Below are 26,987 nucleotides of genomic sequence, written 5' to 3'. Positions count from 1 at the left end.
GTTTCATCGGGGACTCTGATACCGATTTGTTAAAAATGCCTTTATCTGGAACTCCCTTCTTACAACAGTTTAAAAGCATAGTTATTCAAAGACTGTGAGGAGAAGGCATTTATACTCCAGGGGACTTACTCAACCCTACACCCCTTTTGTCAAAGGTGTTGTTAAATGTGGGTGTCAGGTTTGGATGTTGCTATTTTCTTTTATAACTTCAAGACAGAAAAAAATAAAGAAAACTATTAAGTACATAAAAAAAAACATTTGTTTGAGATATTCAATTTGTACATTTACTAATACCTTTCGGCGTTGAAACTGTAAGTGTATCTGTTTATTACTCAGGCAGCCTTTCTGTTGCATATTTCCTGACATGCATAATGTACAATGTGTGACAGCACTGTAACAGACAGAAAGTGGTGAAGAGTGCACTAACTGTAGAGTTGTCATTATTAGTGACTTGTGGCAGATAGTGACAATAAAATAGGGATTTTCACGGTAGAAAATTGAGAGGGGGAGGGCAGTGAGGGAAGAAGTGGAGTTCTTTGCCGTTTGAGAAACATCAAATCAGTGCCACTGTGTCCCTACAAGCTAAGGTTGTTGCTGAACATTGTCTCCAATGTTATCAAATAAGTGTTTCTAAAGTAAACTTGGGCATTTTATTATAGCTGTTCAATATTTTACAGTGCCTTGCGAAAGTACTTGGCCCCCTTGAACTGGTCAACCTCTTACCACATTTCAGGCTTCAAACATAAAGATATAAAAGATATAAAATTATATCCAGGTGTATCCAGCACCTGGATACGTTTATTTGTGAACCGTTCCATTGTAGATTTGGCTTTATGTTTTGGATCATTGTCTTGTTGGAAGATAAATCTCCATCCCAGTCTCAGGTTTCTTGCAGATTCCAACGGTTTTCTTCCAGAATGGTCCTGTATTTGGCCCCATGCATCTTCCCATCAATTCTGACCATCTTCCCTGTCCCTGCTGACGAAAAGCAGGCCCAAACCATGATGATGCCACCACCATGTTTGACAGTGGGGATGGTGTGTTCAGGGTGATGAGTTGTGTTGCTTTTACGCCAAACATATCGTTTTGCATTGTGGCCAAACAGTTCAATTTTGGTTTCATTTGACCAGACCACCTTCTTCCACATGTTTGGTGTGTCTCCCAGGTGGCTTGTGGCAAACTTTAAATAAGACTTTTTCTGGATATCTTTGAGAAATGGCTTTCTTCTTGCCACTCTTCCATAAAGGCCAGATTAGTGCAGTGTACGACTGATTGTTGTCCTATGGACAGACTCTCCCACCTCAGTTGCAGATCTCTGGAGTTCATCCAGAGTGATCATTGGCCTCTTGGCTGCAACTCTGATCAGTCTTCTCCTTGTTCGAGATGAAAGTTTAGAGGGACGGCCGGGTCTTGGTACATTTGCAGTGCTCTGATACTCCTTCCATTTCAATATGATTGCTTGCACAGTGCTTCTTGGGATGTTTAAAGCTTGGGAAATCGTTTTGTATCCAAATCCGGTTTTAAACTTCTCCACAACAGTATCTCGGACCTGCCTGGTGTGTTCCTTGGTCTTCATGATGCTCTCTGCTCTATGAACAGAACCCTGAGACTATCACAGAGCAGGTTCATTGATACGGAGACTTGATTACACACAGGTGGATTCTATTTATCATCATCAGTCATTTGGGACAACATTGGATCATTCAGAGATCCTCACTGAACTTCTGGAGTGAGTTTGCTGCACTGAAAGTAAAGGGGTCAAATAATATTGCACGCCCCACTTTTCAGTTTTTTATTTGTTAAAAAAGTTTGACACATCCAATAAATTTCATTCCACTTCACGATTGTGTCCCACTTGTTGATTCTTTCCAAAAAATTTGAATTTTATATCTTTACGTTTGAAGCCTGAAATGTGGCAAGAGGTTGACCAGTTCAAGGGGGCCGAGTACTTTCGCAAGGCACTGTATGTGTCAACCTATGACATTGTTAAATAATGACCAATGGATTGAAACAGAACTTAAATCTGTAGCCCAATGAAATAAAATAGCACAAGATAAAAATATTACATATTCAATTTCATTTCAAATTACATTGTTCAATAATCAACCTATGGCTGTAACCGAGCAAAAATAGATCATAATTAAAAGTCAACTGAGGTTTGTGTGTAAGGCATCAGCACCGTCATTGTGCCCCATCTGTTTCCCCTGCCCAGCCACAAGTCCATGTGCCCCTGTGCAAGGCACTTAACCCAAACTTTCCTACCAATCTACGTAAAGGCGTATGGATATGTGCATGTTGGTGTGTGTGACTGGGTAAATGTTTCTCTCATGTATAGCATGTTGAGTGGTCAGTTTGACTGGAAAAGTGGTATATATATTCAGTCCGTTTACAAAATACAGTCTATTGTTATTTGAAGAAAGAAATATAACTGAGCATTTCTTATGAGAACAGAATGCTTGGAGATTTTCAATGCAACATTTCTTGATTAGATCATGAAGAATACAGTTTAAATTGAAAAATGTGGGATGATGTGATGTTTCAATAGTAAATACCAGAGCATGAAAATAGTAAAATGGGTCTTTTGTCCGAGTCCTTCTTGGAAATTAGTTTGTTTAACTTCACACATATAAATTCATTTCAGCATTGACTGGACAGCAAGAAGGTATTTCATAAGTGAACAAAATAAAAAAATCTCATGGAATACCAATTTTGTTTTAGGAGGCCCAAAGAATCACAAGAAAACCCTCTTTCTGGACCTCTGCCCGTGCCTTCAACTAGGTCACAGCAGACACAAAAGCAACTTCTTAAGTCTCTCATTTGGCACCTCACCACATAGAGGAAATACAAACAGACATCCATCTGAGAACTGGAGCTGCATGGTCTAACACTTTCACAGTTGCTCCCTTTGTTATAGCTCAGAGGAATCCTGCTGCCTGTTTGTGTGGTAAGAATAAAATAAAGGCAGAATTTCCTTTGATTTATCAGTATAAAATGGAATACACAACTTGTTTGTTTAAAAGAGGTTTTGTCCAAGAAGGCACTTGGACACAATTTTTTAATACTCTGTCTTCAGAAGGAGGACAAAGCTTTAATATTTTTACATTCATAAGCTAATTTACACAAAGAAATTGGATAGAGTACAGTCAAAGAGTTCTTGCCTTTGTCTTAAGTTAAATGTTATCTTTGATTTATTTAATTCCATTTTGTAATCAGTTGTTAGTAAGCTAAGAGTATTTTAGTTCATGTTTAAGATATTTTCTTCTTTTTCTCTTGCTAAAGGTGCCTGTTACTTTAAAATTTTACAGGAGTTGATTGGTTCATTTTAACTTTATCTTTCAACAGTAAGGATGTTGTTATAAGAAAACTTAGGGTCATGATTATTGTGTGCAAATTTTCTACAGGTATCAATATAATCACAGTTTGTTTCAAATGTGTTGAAAGTATACCAAAGGAATTATATCATGCTGAAGGTATTGCACTAAAAAGCAACGGTTTTAGTTTTCCTGCACCATTATTGTTGTTATTGTATTCATATTTTTTAGCAATTTACTCAGTCAGATATTGATTCTCTCCCCAACAAACACACAATTTCTTCTAAATTTTATTACATTTGTTTCAAATATTCATTATTGCTTGATGACAGCTTGTGCCTCAGTGACATCACCTGTATAAATAAGTAAAAGCTGAAAAAAGAAATCTGTATTGTATAAATAAACTAAAAATAAATTCTGAATGATAAATCTAATACAAATGGATTGACTCATAGATTTGCACAATTTGTATACAAATGTTTTAAGACATTAAAATCAATTCCACTTAGATAAACACAGGCCAAACACATGAGAAATTTGTTTAAAAGAGAAAATTTGTACTGACATTAGCAATAAGTCTTTATAGCAACAACTATTGAACATTAAATTGTTAAATATGTATTTATGGTTAAGCCCAAAATTATTCAATTTGCATTTCATTAATAACGGTATGTTGAAAATTATTCACACCCTTTCAGTAATCAGTAGAAAAAACTTGAAAATGAAAAGATTACTTCTGAACCTAAATCTGCCAGGAGTTAAGAATAGATTTTGTATTTGGCTCTTATCATCAAGGCTGTGTCTCAATTAATCTAAGAATAAAGACATGTTTTAAACTGCTTCAGGTGTAAAATCCCTGTGTTTTTATCTTATCGTTCTTAGAAATTAGAAACAGACTCTTTGCTATTATAACGTTAGTTCTAGAAATCTGACAAGCCTTTAAGAAGATAAAAAGTCAAACCAAATCTTTCTAAAGACCAAAAAACTTGCCTTAAAATTGACTTGCTTGGCGTTAGCTAGTAGGAAGCTTTAATGGGGTAATGGAGGTAGAGGTTTCATATGACATACATCTGCATGTTTTGAGGATAATAAAAAGCTGTCTCTATTAAAAAAGGTTTTAATCTGAGTTCTCTTAGAGTCTTCTTGGTGTCCCGATCTTAGTACTTGGCTATAATCTTAACTGTTTACTGTCAGCATTTTGTCAACAAAGCCATGTTCTGCGTTCAACAATCAGTTTCTGTTTTCAGATTGCTTCATGGATGTTTAGTTGACCCCAATGACTGCAGATTGAGACTGGTTTATGGAAGTCTTTACATTAAAAATACACATCATGCAGCCTTAGTTTAAAAGACATTAGTCTAACCAGTCAGATAGCTTCTGTACAGGGTTCCTATCTGGAAACTGGTAAAGTATTTTCTAAGTATGAACAAATAACAGAATATGGTAAAAATATTTGTATTTTCAGAGTTTATTCCCTGTCCAGTCATCTAAATGTTCCATCCTTCCATACGTTTTTCCATACGTTTGTCCATCCATCCATTTTGTAACTGTAGTATATGAAAATTAACTGATACTTTTAGAATTTTTGGAATTTTAAGCCTGGAAAAGTATACGTGTTTCAAAGGAATGATACTGTATGTAGATCTGTAACCTGGGTATAATGTTTCCCATTTAGTAACCATTGTGAATTAGTTTTCCTTCACCTAAAACTTCTTAAAAATTAAAGTATTCAAATTAGTATTACTGAACATGTTAAGCAGACAATAGTCTATAGGTTTGTCCTTTTAAATTTATTTCTCTTTATGGGAAGATTTATATAATATCTGAGTCAATGCCAGTATTCTGGCATGCTGTTGAATCTTGAGCACAAACTAAAAAGGAAGAGCATTCATCTATCCATATTCAGCTGCATAGAGCCTTATTAAAAATGCAGCATAGTTCATCTCAGCAAATCTGTGAAGGAAAAAAAAAACCTTGGAGAGCATATTCTACCTGAATGCCTGGGGAGACAAAATCATTCAGCCAGCTGCAATAAAATAAAAAGGCTTTTTTTTCAAATATAAGTGCTAAAAACTGCTGAGATGCATATATTCTTGTGCCCAAGGCCTTTTAGAATATACCCTTCTCACAGTGCAGTCAATAAATTGAATCAGAAATGCTCTTTTATAAATCATATATACTACATATGGTATGTGGACTTTGATTGTAGCAACACAACATCAGACCACGAATGTTCTATTAACTATCTGGAGCACACAGTTTTAAGATTTAACAATGTGACACATATTTCTTGGCTATATACAGGACGATTTAGACAAAGAAATGAAATTCTGCCACATTGCAAAAACATTTAAAAAAAATCTGTAATCGATTAGTGGTGCTTCAGTGTCAGTTTGCTACCTTTTCTGTGTTTATTGAGCCTTTAAGTGTTTCGGTGCAAAGCAACAGGACTTCCTTTTTCAGAGTTTATCACATTACCACTACATACCTTAATAGATTTCATTGGGATTCAATATGATAGATAGCAGCACATAATTAAGTGGAAGGAAACTGATACATTGTTTTAAAGATTTTTAACAAGAGAAAATCTGAAAATGAATCTTTTGTTTTTATTTGATACCCCTAAATAAAACTAACTGCAACTATTGCATTCAGGAGTCATCTGCTTACATCCTGTGTGTAATTTATTCTTAGCTTAAATATAGGTCCTTTGCAAGGACCTGAGAGGTTTGTTGGAGAACATTAGTTTACAAAGCGCATGATTAAGACCAAAATAATTTCCCAAGCCCTCAAGGATGCATTGAGAACTGTACAAATGTGAAGAAGGTGGCACAACTGCAAACCTATTAAGACAACCTGCTGGCCCAGGCAAGGATAGCATTAATCAGTGAAGCAGCTAAGAGGCCCATGGCTGCAGAGATCCATAGATGAGGTGGAAGAACCTGTCAGTAGGACAACATTCATGCTACAAGTCTGGCTTTTGTGGAACAGCGTAAGAAGTAAGACAAAATGAGAAGTCAGGTTAACAGTTTCCCTTATGTAGGGGACACAGCAAATGTGTCGAAGAACGTGCTCTGACCAGATGGGACAAGAGGTTGCCCTAGACTTTTTCGTTGTGGGTCATTTTGACTGACAGGGTTAAAAAATCCTGTCATCATCTATTTTTACACTTCACTTTTTTTTAAGTAATAATAATTAAACAATCAATGGCATTTATTTTCATTTATATTAATTGATCTTCAGTCCGAACAAGCTGAACAGAGAATCCACATAATCCAGATGAATACATTTAACTTTTGCTCCGCAGTTACAAAAAACACTGACTGTGGTCCCAGTAACTACATATAAACAATGACATTAAAGATTGCGCTTAAAATATGAAATGATCACCTGCTGTGCCATGAACGCATAATCTCACAACTTCCTCCTGGTCCGCATGGACCTGAGCTGCAGCTGATTGTGTGCAACGAAATGTGTCGAGTGGGATTGCTGCAGAGAATACTGTCATGAGGTTTTGGACCTTTGCCTGTTTTGATGTTGTTCTGGAGGCTGAATCCACGCTCTACAGCCACAATAAAGATGGGAATTACAAGTGTCATTCTAAATGAATTGATCAGAAGTCCGCAAGACTCTCAGAATGAAAGGTTTCCCGCCAAGCACTCTGCTTCAGCACCCCTGCGGAAGCAAACGGATATTTAATTTGCTAACTTGCCACCAAGTGGTCTGGGGTGTGAATTGCTATCTGTCAAAATGACAGATGGCCTTCAGATTTTTCCGTCACCGTTTAAAAAAAAAAAAAAAACTGTCAAAAACAGAAAATATTTGGTTAACAAGACCCCTTGACGAGACCAAAATTTTACCTAACTTTATACCTACATATAAAACCTACATGGCAGAAAAAAAAAACACTAAAGATCACCCTGAAAACACCATCCCATGGTAAAACACCGTGTTGTGGAAACTTAACATCTGGAACACTAAACACTGTAAAAAGGGTGCTGGGTGACCTAAACATACAGCCACATTAAAAATGTGTCAAGGCTTAAAATTTGGACCTGAACCAGTTTACTAATGGGAATGGGCAAAAATTTCAGTCTTTAGATGTCCATAGCTACTAAAGACGTAGCAGCTATAGTTGTAATTACAGTGAAAATTGGCTATACAAATTTTTCAACTGAAAACAAATGCACACAACACTTTTCAGGTTGTTGTTTGTAAAAGCAAAAAATTGTCAAAATTATACTTATAAATAAGTAAAATGCACTGGAGATTGTGGTTGTAACAAGACAGTGTGAAACAATTAAAGGGGTGGTAAAACTTTAGTAAGAAACTGGTTGAGCTTGCTGTCTCACTCTATAAGTAATTGAATGTGTGTAATTGAATGTGTGCCAACTCGGCAATACTGAGATTCATTTGGGTCATTGACCCACTAACGCCTTTTGCATGTTTAAAGGGTTAAATTTTTGTGAAAATTGTTAAATTGAGTTTCAAGCGTTCGTTATAAATATAGAATAAATAACTGCTGAAGCCTCTTCCTCTGCTTAGTATTGTTTTTTTACCACTTAACATACTTGACTCAACATTAATTGCTTTCTTCTTCCGACTGCCTTCTTTGTCTATATCCTTTTAAAAGGACATCTTAATCTTGAACTAAGGAGAAAGCTCTTCTGCGTTTTGCAATAGGCCTTTGAATTTGAATTTTTGTTTTCCTTATATAATGGTCTGTGCACTCTTCACTTCACTAGGCTGCATATACTATTGCACTTGTCCCATGAGTATTTTTTCATTTGGACAAGCCTCAAGGATGCTGAAAGTGTAAATGTCCCTGCAAAGGCTTATGAGCCTGAAACTCTCCAGTCAGGATTGAAGAAGCCCTACAGATGAGGGATGAAAAGCCTTCAAGAACCAGAAAAAGAAATTGCAGTTACCTTCTATTCATGCACTTAGAAGTAAACTTGTGCTATTTGACTTCATAGAGTGTGGCAGCAAATAAATGTTTAGAGTTGCAAATAAATGACAGGAAGTTTCTTTATATTTGGGGGAAAAAAACAATACATATGGGCAAGCAGATGCAAGGGTGGTTTATAAAAGATCTTTGTAAGAGTTTGTATTAGTGGCATTGAAATTTACATTGTTTTATTGTAGTGCTATGAATGAATAATTTATTGAATGAATAGTTTATTGAATGAATAGTTTATTGTTTTTTTTATTCCTAAAAGTTGACAAAAAATCTGAAATGCTCCCTTTTCATTTTAACTCTGTTCCATTTAAAGATGTGCCAGAAACAAAAACTGGTTGCAGCCTCTAATGTGTGCCTACCTTTAGCGTGAATGACCCTGACTAATTACTGGGTTTCCTTCTATGCCAAACTCTCAGTTAACCATCCTGAGAAATACCAGAAGCACTGGTAATATATAGCATAAGAACCATTAAAAAAAGCATTTTATACTTCTTTTTTTAAGAAAATAGTTATTTTTAAACCATGTTCCATTCTCTTTCTTCTAATCTGAGGGTTTTCGGAGTAATAAATGGACTTCATAGACAAAACCTGGAATCTGGTAAGAATTAATTGCCTGGACTTCCTGAATTATTGATGCTAAGTGAGGTTCTGAGGTTGAGTTCAGCATTTATTAGTGTTGGGAATATTCAGACTTGAACTCTAGAGAGCCTCAAATAAATGTAACTCTCTCTCTCTCTCTTTATATATATATATATATATATATATATATATATATATATATATATATATATATACAGTACTGTGCAAAAGTTTTAGGCAGAAAATGCTTTCAAAAATGGAAGTGTTAATCATTTCTTTTCATCAATCAAAAAAAATGCAGTGAAAGAAGAAAAGAGAAATCTAAATTAATTCAATATTTGGTGTGACCATCCTTTTCTTTCAAAACAGCGTAAATTTTTTATGCATTTTGTAAATTGATAAAAATAAACAATCATCATTTATATTTCTGAAAGCGTTCTTTGTTTACAGCATTTGTTTCACACCTGCCTAAAACATTTACACAGTAGTGTATATACACAATGTGTAAAGATGGAGAGATGGATAGATGGATGGATGGAGGGATGCGAAGAGAGCAAAGCAGTAATCAAAGCAAATATATATATATATAAATATATATATATATATATATATATAATATTACATATACATATATTTGTGTGTGTGTATTTCAAACCTGTCTAATTCAAATGCATTTTTCCTTTTTTTTCTTTTAGTGCCTTGGGTGCTTTTCACATCTGTTTTCTCTCTCCCTACTGATTATTTTTCTTCATTTTATTCCATTTCTATCTGCTTCCTCCCTGATATTTTGATCTCAGTGTTTGAATGGTTGATATTTGTGATATTGATTTTTTTTCTGTTCAGCATGCTGAAAGTTAAATACACTATACTCTGTATTGATCTTTTGCAAGGCAATTAAAAGTATGTATTAACAGAAGAAGAATGCTGAAAGAAAATCATTGAACTCATCGCTTCATCCATAGGCTTGTGCCACACTAGGTGAGGGTTGGTGGGGTAAATAAACCCTTTTTATATTTAAATAAGAAATTTCAACAACCCCAGAAGTTTAATTCAATATGTCCATTAAGACTGAATATCAAATGCATGTATTTAGATTGCCATCCTAAATCTTTCTTGATGAGATTATTTGTCAAGATGTGACATTTTGGACTTTGTGTTTTGTTTTGTTTACTAATTATCATATTTCTCCAGCCCCTCTGGTTAGGTTGTGTTTACTTATTGTTTACATTGTGTTTGTTTACATCCTAGTCCTTGTGTTTTCTGCTTCCCTTCCTGTCTGTTCAGTCTGTGTGGTGTTAGGTTTCATTACTCTGTAATCTGGTTTGCTTTATGGGTTCCTTGTTCGTTCTTAGATTTGGTGTTTCTTATGTTCCCTTCAGTTTCTCAGTTTCCTTCAATTCATGTTTATCCCTGATTCTTATGCTTTATTTTTATCTTTGTTTATAGTTTTGTTTTAGGTCTGCTCGGTGTCTTGTTAATTACTTGTATTAGGTTCACTTGTTCCCTCTGCCTTCCTGCCTCCTTGCCTCACTTGTCCTTAGTTCCTTTGATTACCTGCCTTTGTTTTCTCTCTGCATATTAGTTGGTTTGTTTCATTATGTTTTTGTGGGTTCCTTGCGTTACAACTCGACCCGTTATCCTCGTCCCTGCCTTGAGTCTCCATGTTCCTGCAGTGACTGTCATGTAAGTGTTTGGATCTTGACCCTGTTCAGTACCTGCAGTGTTTTTGTTACGTTTTGACTTTTTTTTTTTATTAAACCTGAGAGACTGCTTTTTGAAATGCTGCTTCCAAGCTCTTGTCTGCGCTTCGGTCCACTCCAAAACCCCCCCGTGACATTAATATGATTTCACTGTCCCTCCTGCACTGTTTTGGACATGATCTGCGAAGAAAGAGAAGCTGAATTTCATGGAAAAAGATAACTCTGGGCCATCTTGTCTCCAGGAGTCCAATCATGTGAGGCATTGGAGTGAAAAAGGTTTTTACACCAGCACAATCAGTTACTGGATAGGGAATAGGGCTGCCGACTATGGAAATGAGCTATTGACATCCTCTCACATTGCTGCCTGTGTGCTTACAAAGACGTACTTTGGACCTGATTTGTTCCCACAACAGCCTAATGGCCCCATCCACTGAATCTTATCCATCAAGCTTTCTAGAGACATTTATCATGAAAATTGTTCTACTGATCCACTTAATGCCCTGAGACTTCTCATTATTCCTGCAGAATTCTGAAGTAGAATTAAATTAGTTTTTGCATATTTACTGTTTCTTGCCACGTGGACTTTTTGGGCTTTGTGGATACAGATACTCTAAGATAAAATAAACCATTTTGATGACCACACACACACACCTACTTTGTGTCTCTGGTAGAACTGCAAGAGTGCCTAAAAGTCAGTGCACTCTCAGCTCTTTTACCACTTCCCAACATCTGGAATCTGCTCTAAGGAAGTGTCACCAGCGGCGTCGGATTCATTTTAGAGTGGGGGTCCGTGGGGGTGTTGCGTCGCTCATACTCAATTTTGTCACACTATAATGTTGGTGCATACTTAAGGGGCGTTTTTAGGGTCTTGATATATTGGGGTCTTTAGTCCAGAACCCTCCTTCCTCCTGTTCCCTCTTTAAAAGTTGGCCTTTAGAGTCATGTTTATGTATTTTGACCACTATGTTTATTCCTCCTGCTACCTGCTGAGTGGGGCTCACTCCGGTCTCAGTATAAATGATGAGACTGGACAAGTGGTTCCCAAAGAAGATGTTTTTTTCCTCAGCCTTTAGGAACCAGTAAACCCCAGACCTTAAAGACTGTGCCTATTCTCATAGAATCTGGGGTTATGTAACCCCAGATTTGTAAGAGAGAAGCATAAAGAGAAGCGTAAAAGTTTCGAGTGCGTAAATACGCAGTCAGAGGCACTCTGCGCAAATGAGCAGGGAGGATAAATAATCTCAACAGGGTGGAGGCTGACATGACAAACCTGCTGCTGTAAACGGTGACGACACAGCTTAACAAACTGTATTATTCCAGAAAAGCAGGAGCAGAATATAACAGAAGTAAGAACATCAGCAGCTGGATCATTCATAATGACGCAGCGCAACAAGCTCCTGCATATTTCAGGCGGCTAGAGCAGACGGCATCTGTTTGCTACATGGGAAAACAGGCAGCTCCAGGCCAGCTGTGGTTCTCACTAAGTCCACAGGAGGATCCACTGTCAGGAGTGGACGACTTCCCTCACAGTCCATGGCCGAAGATGCTCCTAGTGGTTTGGCTCCAGTTCTGCTGAACCTGAAGCCTCTGGATCTGGTCACAGTTCCTCCCATCCCAACCCATCCAGGAGCTGCAGGAGCAGTGGAAAATAAAAAATAATTTTAGATAATCAAATTTGACCTTATATGAAATATGACTCAGGGGGGCTGAATACAAATGCACCCCAAACTTTAGCATTTTTTATTAGCAACATATTTTCCAAACCGCATATCCAGTTCCATCCTCTTAACAATTTTAATCTAGTGTGTTTTTGTCCACCACATTAAATGCCAACTAAAGTTTGGGGTTGTAACCTGACAAACATGTGATAAAGAAACTGGTACTTGCAAGGTAATGTAAGCTCAGTTGAACAGTACATTAAATTACACTGTCCATATTAAATACACAAAAATGCTTGAAAGAGGAAGCTGTGTAAACAAAGGGTTTGTAATAAGTAGGAACTGTATCTAAAGTTTACCATGTCGTGGATTTGTGTGGGTGTTTTCAGTTCTTTGGAATTTGATTAAAATTAAATGTTTTCACTATTCAATCAATAAAAATGTATGATAGCTACGTTTGAACTTATGGCATCTTGTATATTTTGTACAGCTGTGAACCAAAATGTTTTATTTGTTATTTTGTTTAACAGATTATGAAAAACAAAAATTGGTAGGTTCAAATGAACTAGTGGCTTCATTTAAAGTTCGCAGCATGCTCTCAGAAAGCAAATGCATCAAAGGCACGCCACCGTTGGGAGTTATTTTTGCCCTAGGTGCAGTTTGTGCTCAGAGGACCATAAATATCAACCATTTGTCAGATGCAAAACAAACATCTCACAGCCAGCAACTCTAGTTCTACTCTAGTGCCACATTTTCCCTGCAACAGCACATTAATAATCAAGCACTCATAATTTTCATCCCAACACCTATCTCTGTATCACTTTAGTCTTACTTTAGGAAATATGTCATCAGTCTTGACTGAGCCACCAGCCCCCCAACACTTTTTTTACAGTAGTGTTGCTATCCACAATTTTTCTTTCAGAAAATGCAGCCTTCACCTTTTAACTATTTTCTGTGTAGTCTTCCCCTTTCATTAAAAATAACCTGGAGCATCTTTGCCACCAAAGGCATTGCTATAACTCTTTTTTTCCTGCACTTTTTAAGACAGGTACATGTATTGATTGGATGTAGCACTGCCATGATTATCAATATGGTGCACAAAGGTGATTTTGAACAAGCAGAAGGACACAGAAATGATAGAGACGGAGGAAGAAGGGCACCATAACAGGATTTTTCCTTTTCCCCTTTTTCTCCTCGTAGTTTGATGATTAATCGAAAGCCATTAGTGTGGAGTCATGGCCATTGAATTCAGTTTTAATTAGTTTCCTTTTTTGCCTCTCATTCTCCTTTGCTTTGACACCACGTATGCATTATCTATACAATGAGAAATTGGCAAAGGGCTTATCTGATTTTGCCTTTTTTAAGCACTATTGCTGTACTTTGCAGTATCAGGAGCATGATGTTTCACCTGGGGTGAGAATAACTGCTTTAAAAGCAGCTCAATGCTAGCACATGCTCACATACAGTCACTCACTTACATACAGTCACTCACTTAGCAACAACAGCAGAAAGACATCTAGAGGTGATGTGGTGGTGTTCTCATCAACATCCGCTCTTGAGACTGGATCTGTTGGGAGATGGACATGCTGGGATTTTGTGAGTAATTTCTCGCCTCGACGGACCTCAAGGCTAGGTAGATAAGGGAGTTACACTCCTACAGTCCTTTATTAAAAAAGATCTGGTATAGATTTTCTGCTGTGACATATCTGTCTCTGATCCTGGTCTCTGATAACAGCCTGTGGTGACAAGTACTGTAACTGGGGTAAAGCTATTGCACCCCATCTTGCCATTGTTAATCCTTGCACTGATCAGTTCATTCAAATGCATTTTAGACCTGGTTTAAATTGACTGCAACAGTGCCTTGGAAAAGCAATGCCCCTTGAACATTTTTACATTTTCTGACTGACCATCGCAAAACTGTGCTTAATTGTAAAATTGAAAGAATGAGACACATGGGTTTATATTCAGCCTCCTCTGAGTTCATAGTTTGTAGGACAACATTTCACTTCGGTTGCAGCCTTAAGTCTTATGGGGTATATCTCTACCTGCTTTCCTCATCTACTTACTGAAATGTATTCCTGTTCTTTGCCAAATTTCTCAAATCATTTGGACTGAATGGATAGCGTCTTTATATTGTGATTATCAAATCACAGAATCTCAGCTGGATTTAGTTTGGGACTTTTTCTGGACAATTCTAACACATGAATATGCTTTATCTAAGTCATTCTACTGTAACTGTGGCTGCTGCTTAGGATCATTGTAACATTGTGGTGTCTTCAGGGTAATGTGCAGTGTTAATTTTCCTCCACAATATATTTTATGTTGGCAAAAAAAGTTACATTTGGGCCCCGTTTAAACAGAGCACCTCCTTCCATGTGTTTGCTCTGTCCCCTTTGTAGCTTGTGAACAGCTGTAAACATGACTTTTTATGGCTTTCTTTCAACAGTGGCTTTATTCTTGCCATTGTATCATAAAGCACAGATTCGTGGGGTGCACGACAAAAAGTTATGTCAACTTCATTCACTCATCTAAGTACTGGATCTCTGCACCTCCTCCAAAGTTCCTTTTCTAATAAATGCCTGTTTTGATGAGCCTGTCAGTTTTGGTGGACCGCCATTGTTTGGTAGGTTTGCAGTCAAACCATTTTTAAGGTGCAGGAGAATTGGTTGCACAGAATTCTATTTAGGGGTATAAGAGTAAAGGGGACTGAATACCAATGCATGCTACACTTTTCAGAATGGTATATGTAAATAATTTGAAAGCCAAGTATCTCTTTTGTTCTACTTCACAATTATGTGCTCTTCTTATTTATCTATTAGTTAAATTCTCAATAAAATACATTCAAGTTTGTGGTTATAATGTAACAAAATGAGAAAACGTTTAAGGCGTGTAAATATTTTTGCAAGTCACTGCTTCTATTTAACTTTTGAAACATTAAAATACTGTTATCAATCAAATTTGGTAGTAGTTCGCAAAGAGGGCATTCTGTTGGGTAATTAAAATGTATTACATTGTATACTCTTTATGACCATATGCTGTATAAACGCTCAACTAACCAATGCATTTTGCCGAGGTAAGCAGAGTTATTTTTCATTATTCTGCTGGCCTGGTATTGCATCCTACATCTGCGCTCTAAATTACTACAAAGCCCTGTTTGTTGTGACAGTCATTTCAGTCAGGTTCCACTGACTTTAAATCGACACAAAGGACAGCTTGTGGGATTGAAGTGTCATCCAATGTCACTGCACGGAGTCAAAGACAAAATGACACACTTTTTTTTCCATTCCCTCTGGTCCTTTGTTTTTATTTTGTGTTGTCATGAGAGCCACAGGGTTTATGTGAACTTGTTTGTGAAGCAAACAGGGTTCTTCCCTGAGCCATTTTCCATTTGCAGTCCTGCAAATGTATTTCACATGAGGAGGACCTGCAGCTAGTTGCTTCAATGACAAAGATGGAATCTACACATGCTGTCAGAGTCAGAGCAGCCTTTATTCCCTATTTATAGGCATATTTTATTAGGCTTAAAGTCTAAACATTGCATTATCATAGCTGAACTCATGATGCAACCAGTTTAATTATGCTGGAAGTGGACAGCTGGGCTTTGTCAACCTTTTGGGTGTTATTGAACCTCACCCCATCTGACTGCTAATCTTTATTTAATAAAACAGTCTATGCTGTGGCATTTACATACTCTCTCCCGAGTCAATTATTCTCATGGAGTTGTGGTTATTATTATCATGCCAATAATGGAGATTAGCCAAGGTCACCTCAGTTATTCAGACTTTGACTCTTATGTTGTCTTACTTTTAGAAGGTCATCGATTGCCATAATCCGTTTTCACAGTACGCGAACAGTCTCACATCTCTGTCCTTTGTGTTCCTCCAGACCTGCGGGAAATAGTGTTTGTCGTCCAGAGTCAAAGCCACTCCTTCCATGTGAGGCAGGCGGAAAAACGGAGAGCAGATTTACTGAAGCAGGCACGTGGCTTCACAGAGGTAAGATTGAAATGTGCTTTTTCTCATGTAGCCATTATCTTAGAGTGGCGCAGAGACAGCACGTCTAAACTCAGAGATTGAAATTAACCTTTGCTGTCAGAAAAATAAACATATTGCTGAATCTAAATGTTTATGTCCCACGCTGCCAACACTGGTTTGTAAAAAATATTTACATGCCATATATTTATTTACACAAAAAATAATTTTTGCCATCTGTGAAAATAAAAAGAAATACTCTAGATTTTAATATTAAATGATAGCATTGAAAATTATTTATATACTCTATGGCCCCTTCTTGTAAAGTACATGAGTCTTAAATATGAAAGTGTAATTTAAAATATTTAGCACTTTTAGCTCTTTGTGACATGCGGTTACTTATAATTTTATATAATTAGGAAATCTTGAGCAGCACTGAAGGAGAATGAGGACACTGCATCTGAATGTGCTACTTTTGATAGTACTGCAAAGACAAAATGGTGGCAAATCTTTTTCACATTCTGGATACACTGAGGGAAAAATTCATGAAGCAGTTCAGTCTCTATTTTTTCTCACTGCTTTGCTCCCACTATTTACTTTATTTCTGTTCGGGATTCACAGAGCAGTTTGCACTAAATACATCCAGGAGTTAGGGTATAAAAGACAGTTCAAATTTTTTACAGCTTCCAGAACACTGTAGCAGCCCCACATATCAAGACCGTCATATGGAAGCAGATTGCGCTTGTTTTTGTATCAATTTATGGTTATGATTAATAACCCTCCTAAGTCCCTGGATATTTTATTTTTGTTTTTAAATTTTCATTTAGATTAATTGCTACTGTCTTGATTTAAATGGAATAACATTTGACCAGGGCGTGTATGGGATAAATTTTATTGTGTCATGATTTTTTTGAGGGAAATCTTTCATATATTTTCATGTACTCCTTTTATAGAGGAGTTTGTTTAGCTTCTGCATTTTCTCCTATAAACTCAATTCAAAATATTGCATTTTGATTTCTGTTTTTAATTATGTTTTTGTTTCTCAAAGTTGATATTCCTTCAAATTTTTATTTTCATATTTTCAGCTAGGTTCCACTTACTGAAAATTTACCAATTAAAAAATATTTTTTTAGGTTTTTTTTTTCTTAAATAATAGAGATACTAAAACCTGCATTTATTTAGTTAAAATGAATAAAAGTTAAAAAGGGCAATCATTAAAAATTTAAAAACAAAACATGGATACGTTATATTTTTCCAGCAATCTTTAAAAGACTCAAAAACTTTAAGGGCCAAAACTTTTAGGAGTAACATTGCAATGGTATTTCCAAATAAACATGATGCTGCAGAATCTAAGGCCATGGAGTGGAGTTGTATGTTTTTATAAGGTCATGTAACATCCTGGTGCGGTAAGTGTCCCAGGCTGACACTGAGTTAGGTCAACATAACAGTGCCAATCGGGGTGATAGATGGTGGGAGTGTTTTGTACACATGTAAAATACCTAAAAACATAGAATTAATGAAAAAATGAAACTCTGAGATGTTTCAGTGGAGTTGTTCTAAAAATTATCTTTGACACCGGGCAGAACTTGGTTAGGTGTTTTGTCCCTTCTCAGATCCAAGAAAGATTGGCCAAATGATGTCTCTAAGCTGCCTTGGAAAGATCTCCTTGTTCGTTTAATGCTAAGGAGCAAGGTTGCAGGGAAATCTAGGCTTCCATATCTGGATTGTATAATCTACATGGGTCAGATTTGATGGAGAGCATCAGCTGACAGCTATATTTAAATCTTGCTAAAGATTCTCAATAGGTCTTGACTTTAACTAAGACATTCTAATACATGAATATGGCTTGATCTAAACCATTCCATTGTAGGTATGGCTGTACGTTTAGTGTGACCTTCCTCCATAGTCTCAAGTCTTCCGGAGCCTCTAACAGATTTTTTACCAGAGTTGTGCTGTAGATACATCTGTCTTTTCATCAGCTCTGACCAATCTTTTCACTATAAGCCCCTTTGTCTTCATGTGGGGTTTAGACAAATCTTCCTGAATAGTGAAATGTCCATCTTATAATTGTCCTGTTGACAGATTACCCCACCTGAATGTCCAACCTGAATTGAACGGTATTTTGGAAGCTGTTGAAAGGTTTTTTGCTCTTTAACCTAACTCCATGTTAGGTATTATTTAGTCAACTCAGAGGTAAGAACGATACAGTCATAGTTACTTGTGACAAGGGTAGCCCACTTTGCAGTGAAACTACAAAGTTTTGACACCCTATCTCTTTATTTATATGCACAGTTCAACAGACAGTTCAGACAGGGTGTGTGTGTGTGAGACGGAAAGGAGGCTGGTTCACACAGAGATAACAATGATCTCACACACACAGGGAGGAAGGCATAGTGCAGGTGCCTTGCAACCCAAGGTTTTTACATGAGTGATAACAAGTCCTCACACCCATCCAACAGTCCCTCCTTTTATCACAAGTAAAAACATTTAATATAAAAACGAGTAAGAAAAATACTTTGTATGAGCGAAAACCCACGGACGGTAAACAGATTATATTTTGTGGGAAATACTCATACGGCCCCGCCGCCCTCGGCGACCATTAAAAGTTAAATGTTGATTAATACTTGAAATCATAAAAATAAAATAATGATACTTGAAATCATAAAAATAAAAGAATAATACTTGAAATCATAAAAATAAAATAATGATACTTGAAATCATAAAAATAAAAGAATAATACTTGAAATCATAAAAATAAAAGAATAATACTTGAAATCATAAAAAAAAAAGAATAATACTTGAAATCATAAAAATAAAAGAATAATACTTGAAATCATAAAAAAAAAAAGAATTAAAAAATCTGCCCTGTTTATGTCATCATTGTACTTTTTCTCATTTCACTTAAGCAACAACTTCTTCCGATTTTCTGCTGTAAGGTTATTTTATGAAATACAATGTATGAGTACACTCAGGCTTTTGATGTGATTTATTTACAACATGTCATCATAATCGTCCCCTTCATTTTCGTGCATTTCTACCTGGTTCAGTGTTGCATATGCCACCATGAACAATACCAGAAATTCTGTAGGAATGGATGTGCGTCATGTTCTTCCGTCAGTGTTCTGAGATGGGTCCCGTCTGATGTCCATCTCTTCTGGTTCGGTATCACCTCCTGTGGATCCTGCTTTAGATAGAGAAAGAGTCCTGCTACCAGAATTAAGCTCAGGCTTATCAGTCCTGTCCACAAGTTACAGAGAGCCATTTTATAATTGGGCGCAGATCAGCTGTTTTCTTCACCGGTTTGAGACGCTGGGCCATCTTTGAACCCGGACTTCCTCTGCTACCCCGTCGGTTGATCTGGCTCCTGTAATGGCAAAACTGGCTTACAGTGGCTTTTATGGATCCAGGAAGGCCTCTCTGCTATTTTCAGAACTGTGGGCGTTGTCAGGAGTATTTGAAACGGCCCTTTCCACCAAGGAGTGCTCCAATCCTTCCGGTGGAGTGTCTTAATCAGGACCAGGTCTCCAGGCCTCATTCTGTGGGATAGGAGCAGAGATTATCGGCAGACCACTGGACATTTGTTCTTCTTTTGTCTGCAACATTTTATTCATCCACTCAGCTAATGAAGGTTCCTGTTGTGCTTTCTCTATTTCATTCATGTCAGAGGGCAGAGAAAACGGTCTGCCATGTACTATTTCTTTGAGAATACAAATTCACATCAGCAACTTGGTGTCACGTGATCTCAGACTCAGAATATAGTGGGTGGAGCCATACAATGATGTACAGTAGGTGGCAAATGGAGTAAGACCAGTTTGATTTGGAGTTATTCTCATCCATAATTAACCAGGGATAGGCATTCGGGCCATGGCCTCCCTGTTTCTTCCATTGTTTTCCTTAATCTTTAACTGAAACCCTAATGCTTTAGAACTTAGTTCTATTAATTTATTTACAAAATGAGTTCCATTATCTGACCTTATAATCTGTGGGATACCATATGTGGGGAAGAAATGTGTCACTAGGTTCATCTATTACAACTAGGCAATATTTCTTCCCCTGTGTTTGCAACAAATTATGCATGATCTGCAAAAATTATTTGCATAGTCAGAAATATTTATAGTGTAGCATTAATGCTTTACCAGATGTGACATATTCCCCCCTTGACACGTGGGTCTTCCCAATGTGTCACTGTAGCCGCTGTGTTGTATAACTTTTTTGGGAGGATTGGTTTATCTTCTATCTGATAGATGTCATCTTTTTTCTGTGCTCCTCTCTTTAGCCAGGCCTTTATTTCTGTCTTGGGTGCTGACTGTTGGGCGTCTTTCAGCACGTCTGTGTCTATAAATAGCAGATCTGACATTTTCTCTTTAATAGGTTGAAATGAGTTAGTTCTGTCCCTGATGATGTTTTAAAACCTCTATTTTGCCAAATCTTAGCATGGTGATGTACTGATCCGAAAACGTATTGGCTGTCTGTGTATATAGTAAGTATTTGTCCCTCATGTAATTCACATGCTCTTACTACAGCATATAATTCTGCTGTTTGGGCTGAGCATGTATTGGGTAGAGATTTAGCTTCTATTATCCTATCGATGGTTGTTACTGCATAACCAACTCTATTCTTTCCATATTCATCTTTAGATGCTGAGCCATCTACAAACACAACACATGAATCTGGTATAAGGGTTTGAGAAATGTCTCTTCTGGGTTTGGTGTCTTCTTCAACTTTTGCTTTATAAGAATGTGGTTTTCCATCTTCTGCAGTAGGTATTAGAGTACTTGGATTTAAAGGGCACATCTTTTTAGAGTTATGTTTGGCTGTGATAATAATAGCGATGTCAGTGTGATATGCCTTGCATGTAGCGTCAGGTGCTTCTCTTAATATTCCTGACTTCAACATATCTTGTATTACTGGCTTAGTATCTTCTTCAGCTTCTGGCTTTAAGGGGTATTGACGGACTAATGGCCTTTTTTCAGATATTAGTTTAACCTTGTATGGTGGGAACCCCTTTATAAGCCCTACATCAGTTGATGATTGGGACCACAGTTCAGGTGGGACAGCAGCTAGGACAGGATGCATGTTGCTCTCTTTGCTCTCAGCTAAGCCCTGTATTTGTCCCTCTGCCTCATCTAAATGTATCCTTGGATGGACTTTGACTGTCCACGCTAGAATGAGCTTCCAGATTCCTGTATTAGGATCCACTTTTGACAGTGTCAGTGCTGTTCCTGCAGAGGTTTAAAGCCTCTGTTTTTCCAAATTCTTATTATTCTTTTTTACCATAGTTTATAAAGTAAGTCCTTATTACATTTAAAAATGAGATCACTATTTTTGGTAGTTGCTATTATTATAAATAATGCTTGGTTTAGTTCTTATTAAAAATAAAAAATAAAAACTCACTCACTGATGAACACAAAAAAATGAAGGGCATATTATATCTTATAATCTTAGTTTATCTTACCCAGTTTTATAGATACAACATACAGTTTCAGTCAGCTTTGTATTTAGTTCAAGTAACTAAAGTTTGTTTCAATTAACTCACGTTTTCTCTATTTCAGTCCAGTCCAGTAATTCTGTTAAGGTTCATTTCATCTTATGTTAAGTTTGAGTCTAATTCAATCATTTTGAACCTGACTGGAAAAAGTCTAAACATCTGTTAAAATCTTTTTGTTTTACCATAGAGAACTGACCTAATATTATTATGGTATGTTGAGGACTCTAATTTTTACATAACATGAAACAGACATTTATTTCACAAAAACAGAAAGTCAAACACAGACATTTGGCCACATGAAAGTTTAAATAACCTGTTTGTAAAAGAATTAGGAAAAATTGAAGACAGATCTATGAACTTTCTTATGGTTATCAGTATTTTCAGTAGAGGTAGAACCTTTGCTATCTTTATATGATTTTTCGGAAAAGATTCTGGAAACCTTATTAAGATATAAATTTGGCAAAGATCATCAGAACATCAGACCTTTATTAGCGCTTTTAAGGTCCCTCAAAGATGCATTACAATGAAATCAGTCATTCCCATTCACACACATTCACACACTACTTACTTATTTTTCTGTCAGAGTAATTTTTATTTGCAAAAATTTGAACATAATTTGACTTCTATTATTCTTAAAATGCACATTGTTTCCTCATAACCCCTTTGTTTCCACTAGATCTGTTTTGAATGCTTAAATTCTTTTTTTTTATTCACCAAGAATCAATAAGGTGGTCTTAGTGGGTCCACCTTAAAGGTGTTATCTGTTGGGTGTCATGTTATCATTGTCAGGTCAGTGAGGTTCATAAGTCAGTCAGAACCTTGGTCATTTGTTCTGTGCACATAATGTTTCATAGATCCAGCCTATGATTAGTCAGCAAAACTTCCACCTATAGGAGAAAAAATGATTGTTAATGAATGAGCTGCATTTCCTAGGAACACTGTCTTCCTCCTGGATGAACATCACCTGTTGAAAAACTTTCATCATTGTTTGTTTCACATATTCAATCAGATCTTTATATTATACCAGTAGGTGAAGTTGTTAGTATCTCATGTAGACTGACATATACTGTTGCATTTGGAGAGGATCTCAGATTAAATAAACATAGTTAGAGCTTCAATCCAAGTTCATTTTGTGTCTGCAGACTTTAGCCAATTTTTCTTTTCTTTTTTTTTTTTTTATACATAAAGAGCAAGATTCAAAACATTTTCAAAAGGCAGATTGTGGCAGAATGTAGACAAAACTGCTTATTGATTGACAAAATAACATTCAAGCACACAATCACCATATTAAAAGGCTCTACTTCTAGAGAATCACTAAACTTCTGGGGTCCGGTTTTGGCCCGCGGACCTTGAGTTTGACACATGCAGGGTAGAGTTACAATTTTTTTTCAGACCTTTCAGCAGAGACAGGCTTCTGCTGTTTGCTGAAGTTTTATCTTTGTTTTCAGGCAGCTGCATCTCTTTATCAAGGTCGTTTCACAGAGCTGAAATTTAACTTCTCTCAAAGAGGAAAAATCAAGAATGCAAACAATCTGAGCCAAATATGGAATTATTTCCCTGTAAAATGAATCTTTTGCATTTTATCATGATATTGTTGGTAGTATAACACCATAGAATGATTTTTAAAGCACCTGTTTCTCACTAATGCTTGGCTACAAAATCTTTTACTCTCAGATTACTTCTTTAACAACATTCTGTTCTCTCTTCTCTAGTCATTGTTCACTGGGTTGTCCAGTTGGACAGTTTCCATGTTGTCCACATTGTCACCTCCTCTTTTAACTTCTTTTACCACGTCCTCTAAAACCACCTCTTAGTCTTTATAATTTGGGGCTACCTTGGTATTCTAAACTGGGATGGGTGGCAGTCCGCCCCCCCCCTTTATTTGTTTTCAGTTAAGCTGAAAGTTTTTTTTCTGTGCTTTTCTTAAGGCCTCAGTATTATGGCTATGTCAGTTAAAAGCTGCTCTTATTGTTGTTTTTTTAATTCATCTTTTTGTTTTAATCTGTTTATCAACTGTGAGCACTCAGGGACTGAAAAGTCCCCTTTGAAATTATAATCTGGCAAGGTTTTTTATTGTCTCTTGAATCTTTTGAATGCTTAATCTCCAGTTTAAGATCCCCGTGTAGTTTTAGGATTTCAGTGATAATTAAGTTACCTGAAAATCCGTATTTTTATGCCATCGTGCACATATTTCTGTTAAATCAGAGCTTTTTCTCTGTTCTTTCCCCATTGTTCTTTGTTATTTTTCTCTTTTTAGTTTTCATTATTGCTAATTTTAGATCCCCTTGTAATTTTAAGACATCCTTTGTATCTAATTTGCCCAAAAACCCATGTTTTTTATTTTTTATTCCATCTATGACAGATCATACCTGCTCCTTTTACATAGTTCTCCATAAACTTTACCTCCCCTTCTAAGTCAATTAGTTTACTTTGTTTCTTCCCCATTATGTTTTATGTTAGTTTAATTGTAGTATAAATGTCCCAGATAAAAGGTCACTGGCATGAGACTTTAAGGAGAGGACATTAACACGCCCTTCTACTGCGACTAATTCGCAGCGGTGTTAATTTTCTGGAATGAAATCCGACCTGAATCTCCAAAGTCACCAGTACGTAGTTTTAATCTGGGCAAAAGAAAACACAGGACTAGCAGAATCCTGCTATGATTCTATTAAAATGCTTAGTCCTCCAAACACACACAACACAGTCACACAGTTAGTTTCAGGTACCTTGTAATTTTTCTAAGTTAACTTGGTGTTATTTTATGAGCTCAATTTACTCCGTTCTTTTTACTTTTATAGCGCTTATTCTATTCCCTCGCAGGGGAATAACCCTTAGTCGTTTTATTTGGCCCCCTTCTTGGCGGGGCCCTACCTTAATTTGTCACTATTCCTTTCACGGTGGAATAAAACCATCCCAATGCAGCGTCCTTACCGGCGACGCACTACCAACGACTTTTAAGTACTTTTCTTCTTTTATTTATATAGCGCTTACTCTATTCCCTCGCAGGGGAATAATCCTCAGTCGTTTTCTTTAATCCCCTTCACGGCGGGATTGTACCAAATTTGTCACTATCCCTTTCACGGTGGAATAAAACCATTCGAATGCAGCGTCCTTACCGGCGACGCACTACCAACGACTGTTAAGTACTTTTCCTATGAACTGTATTTTAAAACTGTCTCACCTCGGAGTTGACTTCTTGGTGACTCTTTGAACCCTGTGAGAGTCACCCCGCGCAGAGGAAGGCTATAACCCACTGGCCAGGTGTGAATTCACACACACCGGGACTTTCAGCCACTCCGGCTAAAGGAGGCTGTGCAGCGGTGCCTCGCTCGACGTCAGGCTTCCCCCACGGATCCCAGAGTCACTGTTAAAGCAAAGAGAAATAAGGTTATTGAATTAATCCGGCTTCGAAGGACCAATAAATGTTAGGTATTATTTAGTCAACTCAGAGGTAAGAACGATACAGTCATAGTTACTTGTGACAAGGGTAGCCCACTTTGCAGTGAAACTACAAAGTTTTGACACCCTATCTCTTTATTTATATGCACAGTTCAACAGACAGTTCAGACAGGGTGTGTGTGTGTGAGACGGAAAGGAGGCTGGTTCACACAGAGATAACAATGATCTCACACACACAGGGAGGAAGGCATAGTGCAGGTGCCTTGCAACCCAAGGTTTTTACATGAGTGATAACAAGTCCTCACACCCATCCAACACTCCACTTTAAACATTATTCCAGATCTGTCTGGTATGTTTTCTGATCTTCATGGTGCTGTTTGCTTTCTAATAATGTCTAACAAACCTCTGCGGCCTTCTCAGAGCAGGTGTATGTATAATGAGTTTAAATTACACACAAGTGTTACACTCAATTTTCTAATCAAGTGCCTTTCAAAAGCAGTTGGTGGCACTGGATTTTATTTAGCGCTGTGAGAGCAAAGGGGCCTCAATACAAATCCTTGCCACACTTTTAAGATTGCGAATTGTAAACAATGTCTTTGATTATAAACTGACAAAATGTGGAGAAGTTCCTGAATACATTTACAAGGCACTGTGTTTTATGATAGGGATTAGGAGGTAGTTTCACAATGAGTCTGTCGATGATGGTGTGAGGTAATATCATGAGTTACATCAAGGCAATTGCTTTGCATTGACTATGTGTACATCAGATTTATTTACTAACACTGAATCCGTCTATGTGTACATCAGATTTATTTACTAACACTGAAATTTTATTTATTCTCCCTCCCCTTCTACTATGACTGATTATCAATTATATTGAGCTGTCCATAACTTCTTCTGCCTCCAAGACACAAAGCAGTTTTGCAGATATTTTCAGTCTTACATGTTGCTTCTTGCATACCAAAAGTGTTAGAACCAAGCATTATGACCCTGTGGATTTGGATATGTTGCATTATATACTAGAAATATTTTGAATTTATTTTAAGAAAAAGACCAATCACAGGAATAAATAAATCAGTAATTTCTGGTCTTCTGAAAGAAAGAAGTTCCAGGCACTTAATCACACACAAAAAACATGATCATAGGATTTGTAAAGCCAAATCTAGCAGTCTTCTTTTGTATAAATAAATTCGACCTTATACTGTTGTCACAAAATATGAAACAGGTCAGGACAAAATTAATAATGCAATAATAATTAGAAAACCTTATAAATTAAGTGAAATTGTACAGAATTATGAGTATTTCTATTTATGGGTCTTTTTCACCCACGGTAGATAAAGATTATGTGATATCTGCTTATTTCAAAACAGAAACATATGTAATCTGTGTTCGCCCACTGCCTGTGTTTTTGCAGTCCAACATTCTGCCTTCCAGGAAAATTCACATCACATTTATAAGGTATGTTTGTCATTTAGTCAAGGTTCTTATCCACAGAGAAACACTGAGACTAGGAGGGAATTAGATGAAGGTAAACACTTAAAACATTACAAAAAAAAATAGTTCTACCATGCATTTTATGCAGCAGTTGGGTTATAGCCATTTGTTGATTCAAGAATCGACTAAAATATGACTGTAAACATGTATCACAGTCCCTTAGGTTAAACATTTAGACTTATTTTTCATATTATTTAAGGTTTTTTAGCAGTTAAGGTCTTTTGAACCTTCATTTTCCTAATTGCAATTCTCTTGACGCTGTTCATAATAAGCTTATTCTCACAAAGCCTGGCTCTTGTAGAGTTTGTGAGAATAGCTTCTTTATCAGGGCCATGTCAACAAACCTGTTTTTAAAAATGTTTTAAAACCATAAGCTTTTTCCACTTTTGTTGGATATTTCTCAACAGCTTTTTTTATAGATAACAGC

At 36.7% G+C, this 26,987-nt stretch overlaps 1 protein-coding gene across 1 annotated transcript in view; it reads left to right on the top strand.

Moving 5' to 3' along the window:
- The window catches only part of b3glcta (beta 3-glucosyltransferase a), a 152,614-nt gene that overhangs the window by 74,277 nt on the left and 51,350 nt on the right, over positions 1-26,987 (top strand). The window contains exon 4 of the mRNA XM_047392711.1: positions 16,094-16,203. Within this exon, the coding sequence (XP_047248667.1) occupies positions 16,094-16,203 (110 nt within the window). The remainder of the gene's footprint in view (positions 1-16,093; positions 16,204-26,987) is intronic.

This window comes from Girardinichthys multiradiatus, chromosome 18, assembly GCF_021462225.1.
Source record: "Girardinichthys multiradiatus isolate DD_20200921_A chromosome 18, DD_fGirMul_XY1, whole genome shotgun sequence".
NCBI classification, from domain to species: Eukaryota; Metazoa; Chordata; class Actinopteri; order Cyprinodontiformes; family Goodeidae; genus Girardinichthys; species Girardinichthys multiradiatus.
The sequence above is the reverse complement of the archived record's forward strand: the minus strand, read 5'-3'. Positions and strand labels throughout refer to the sequence as shown.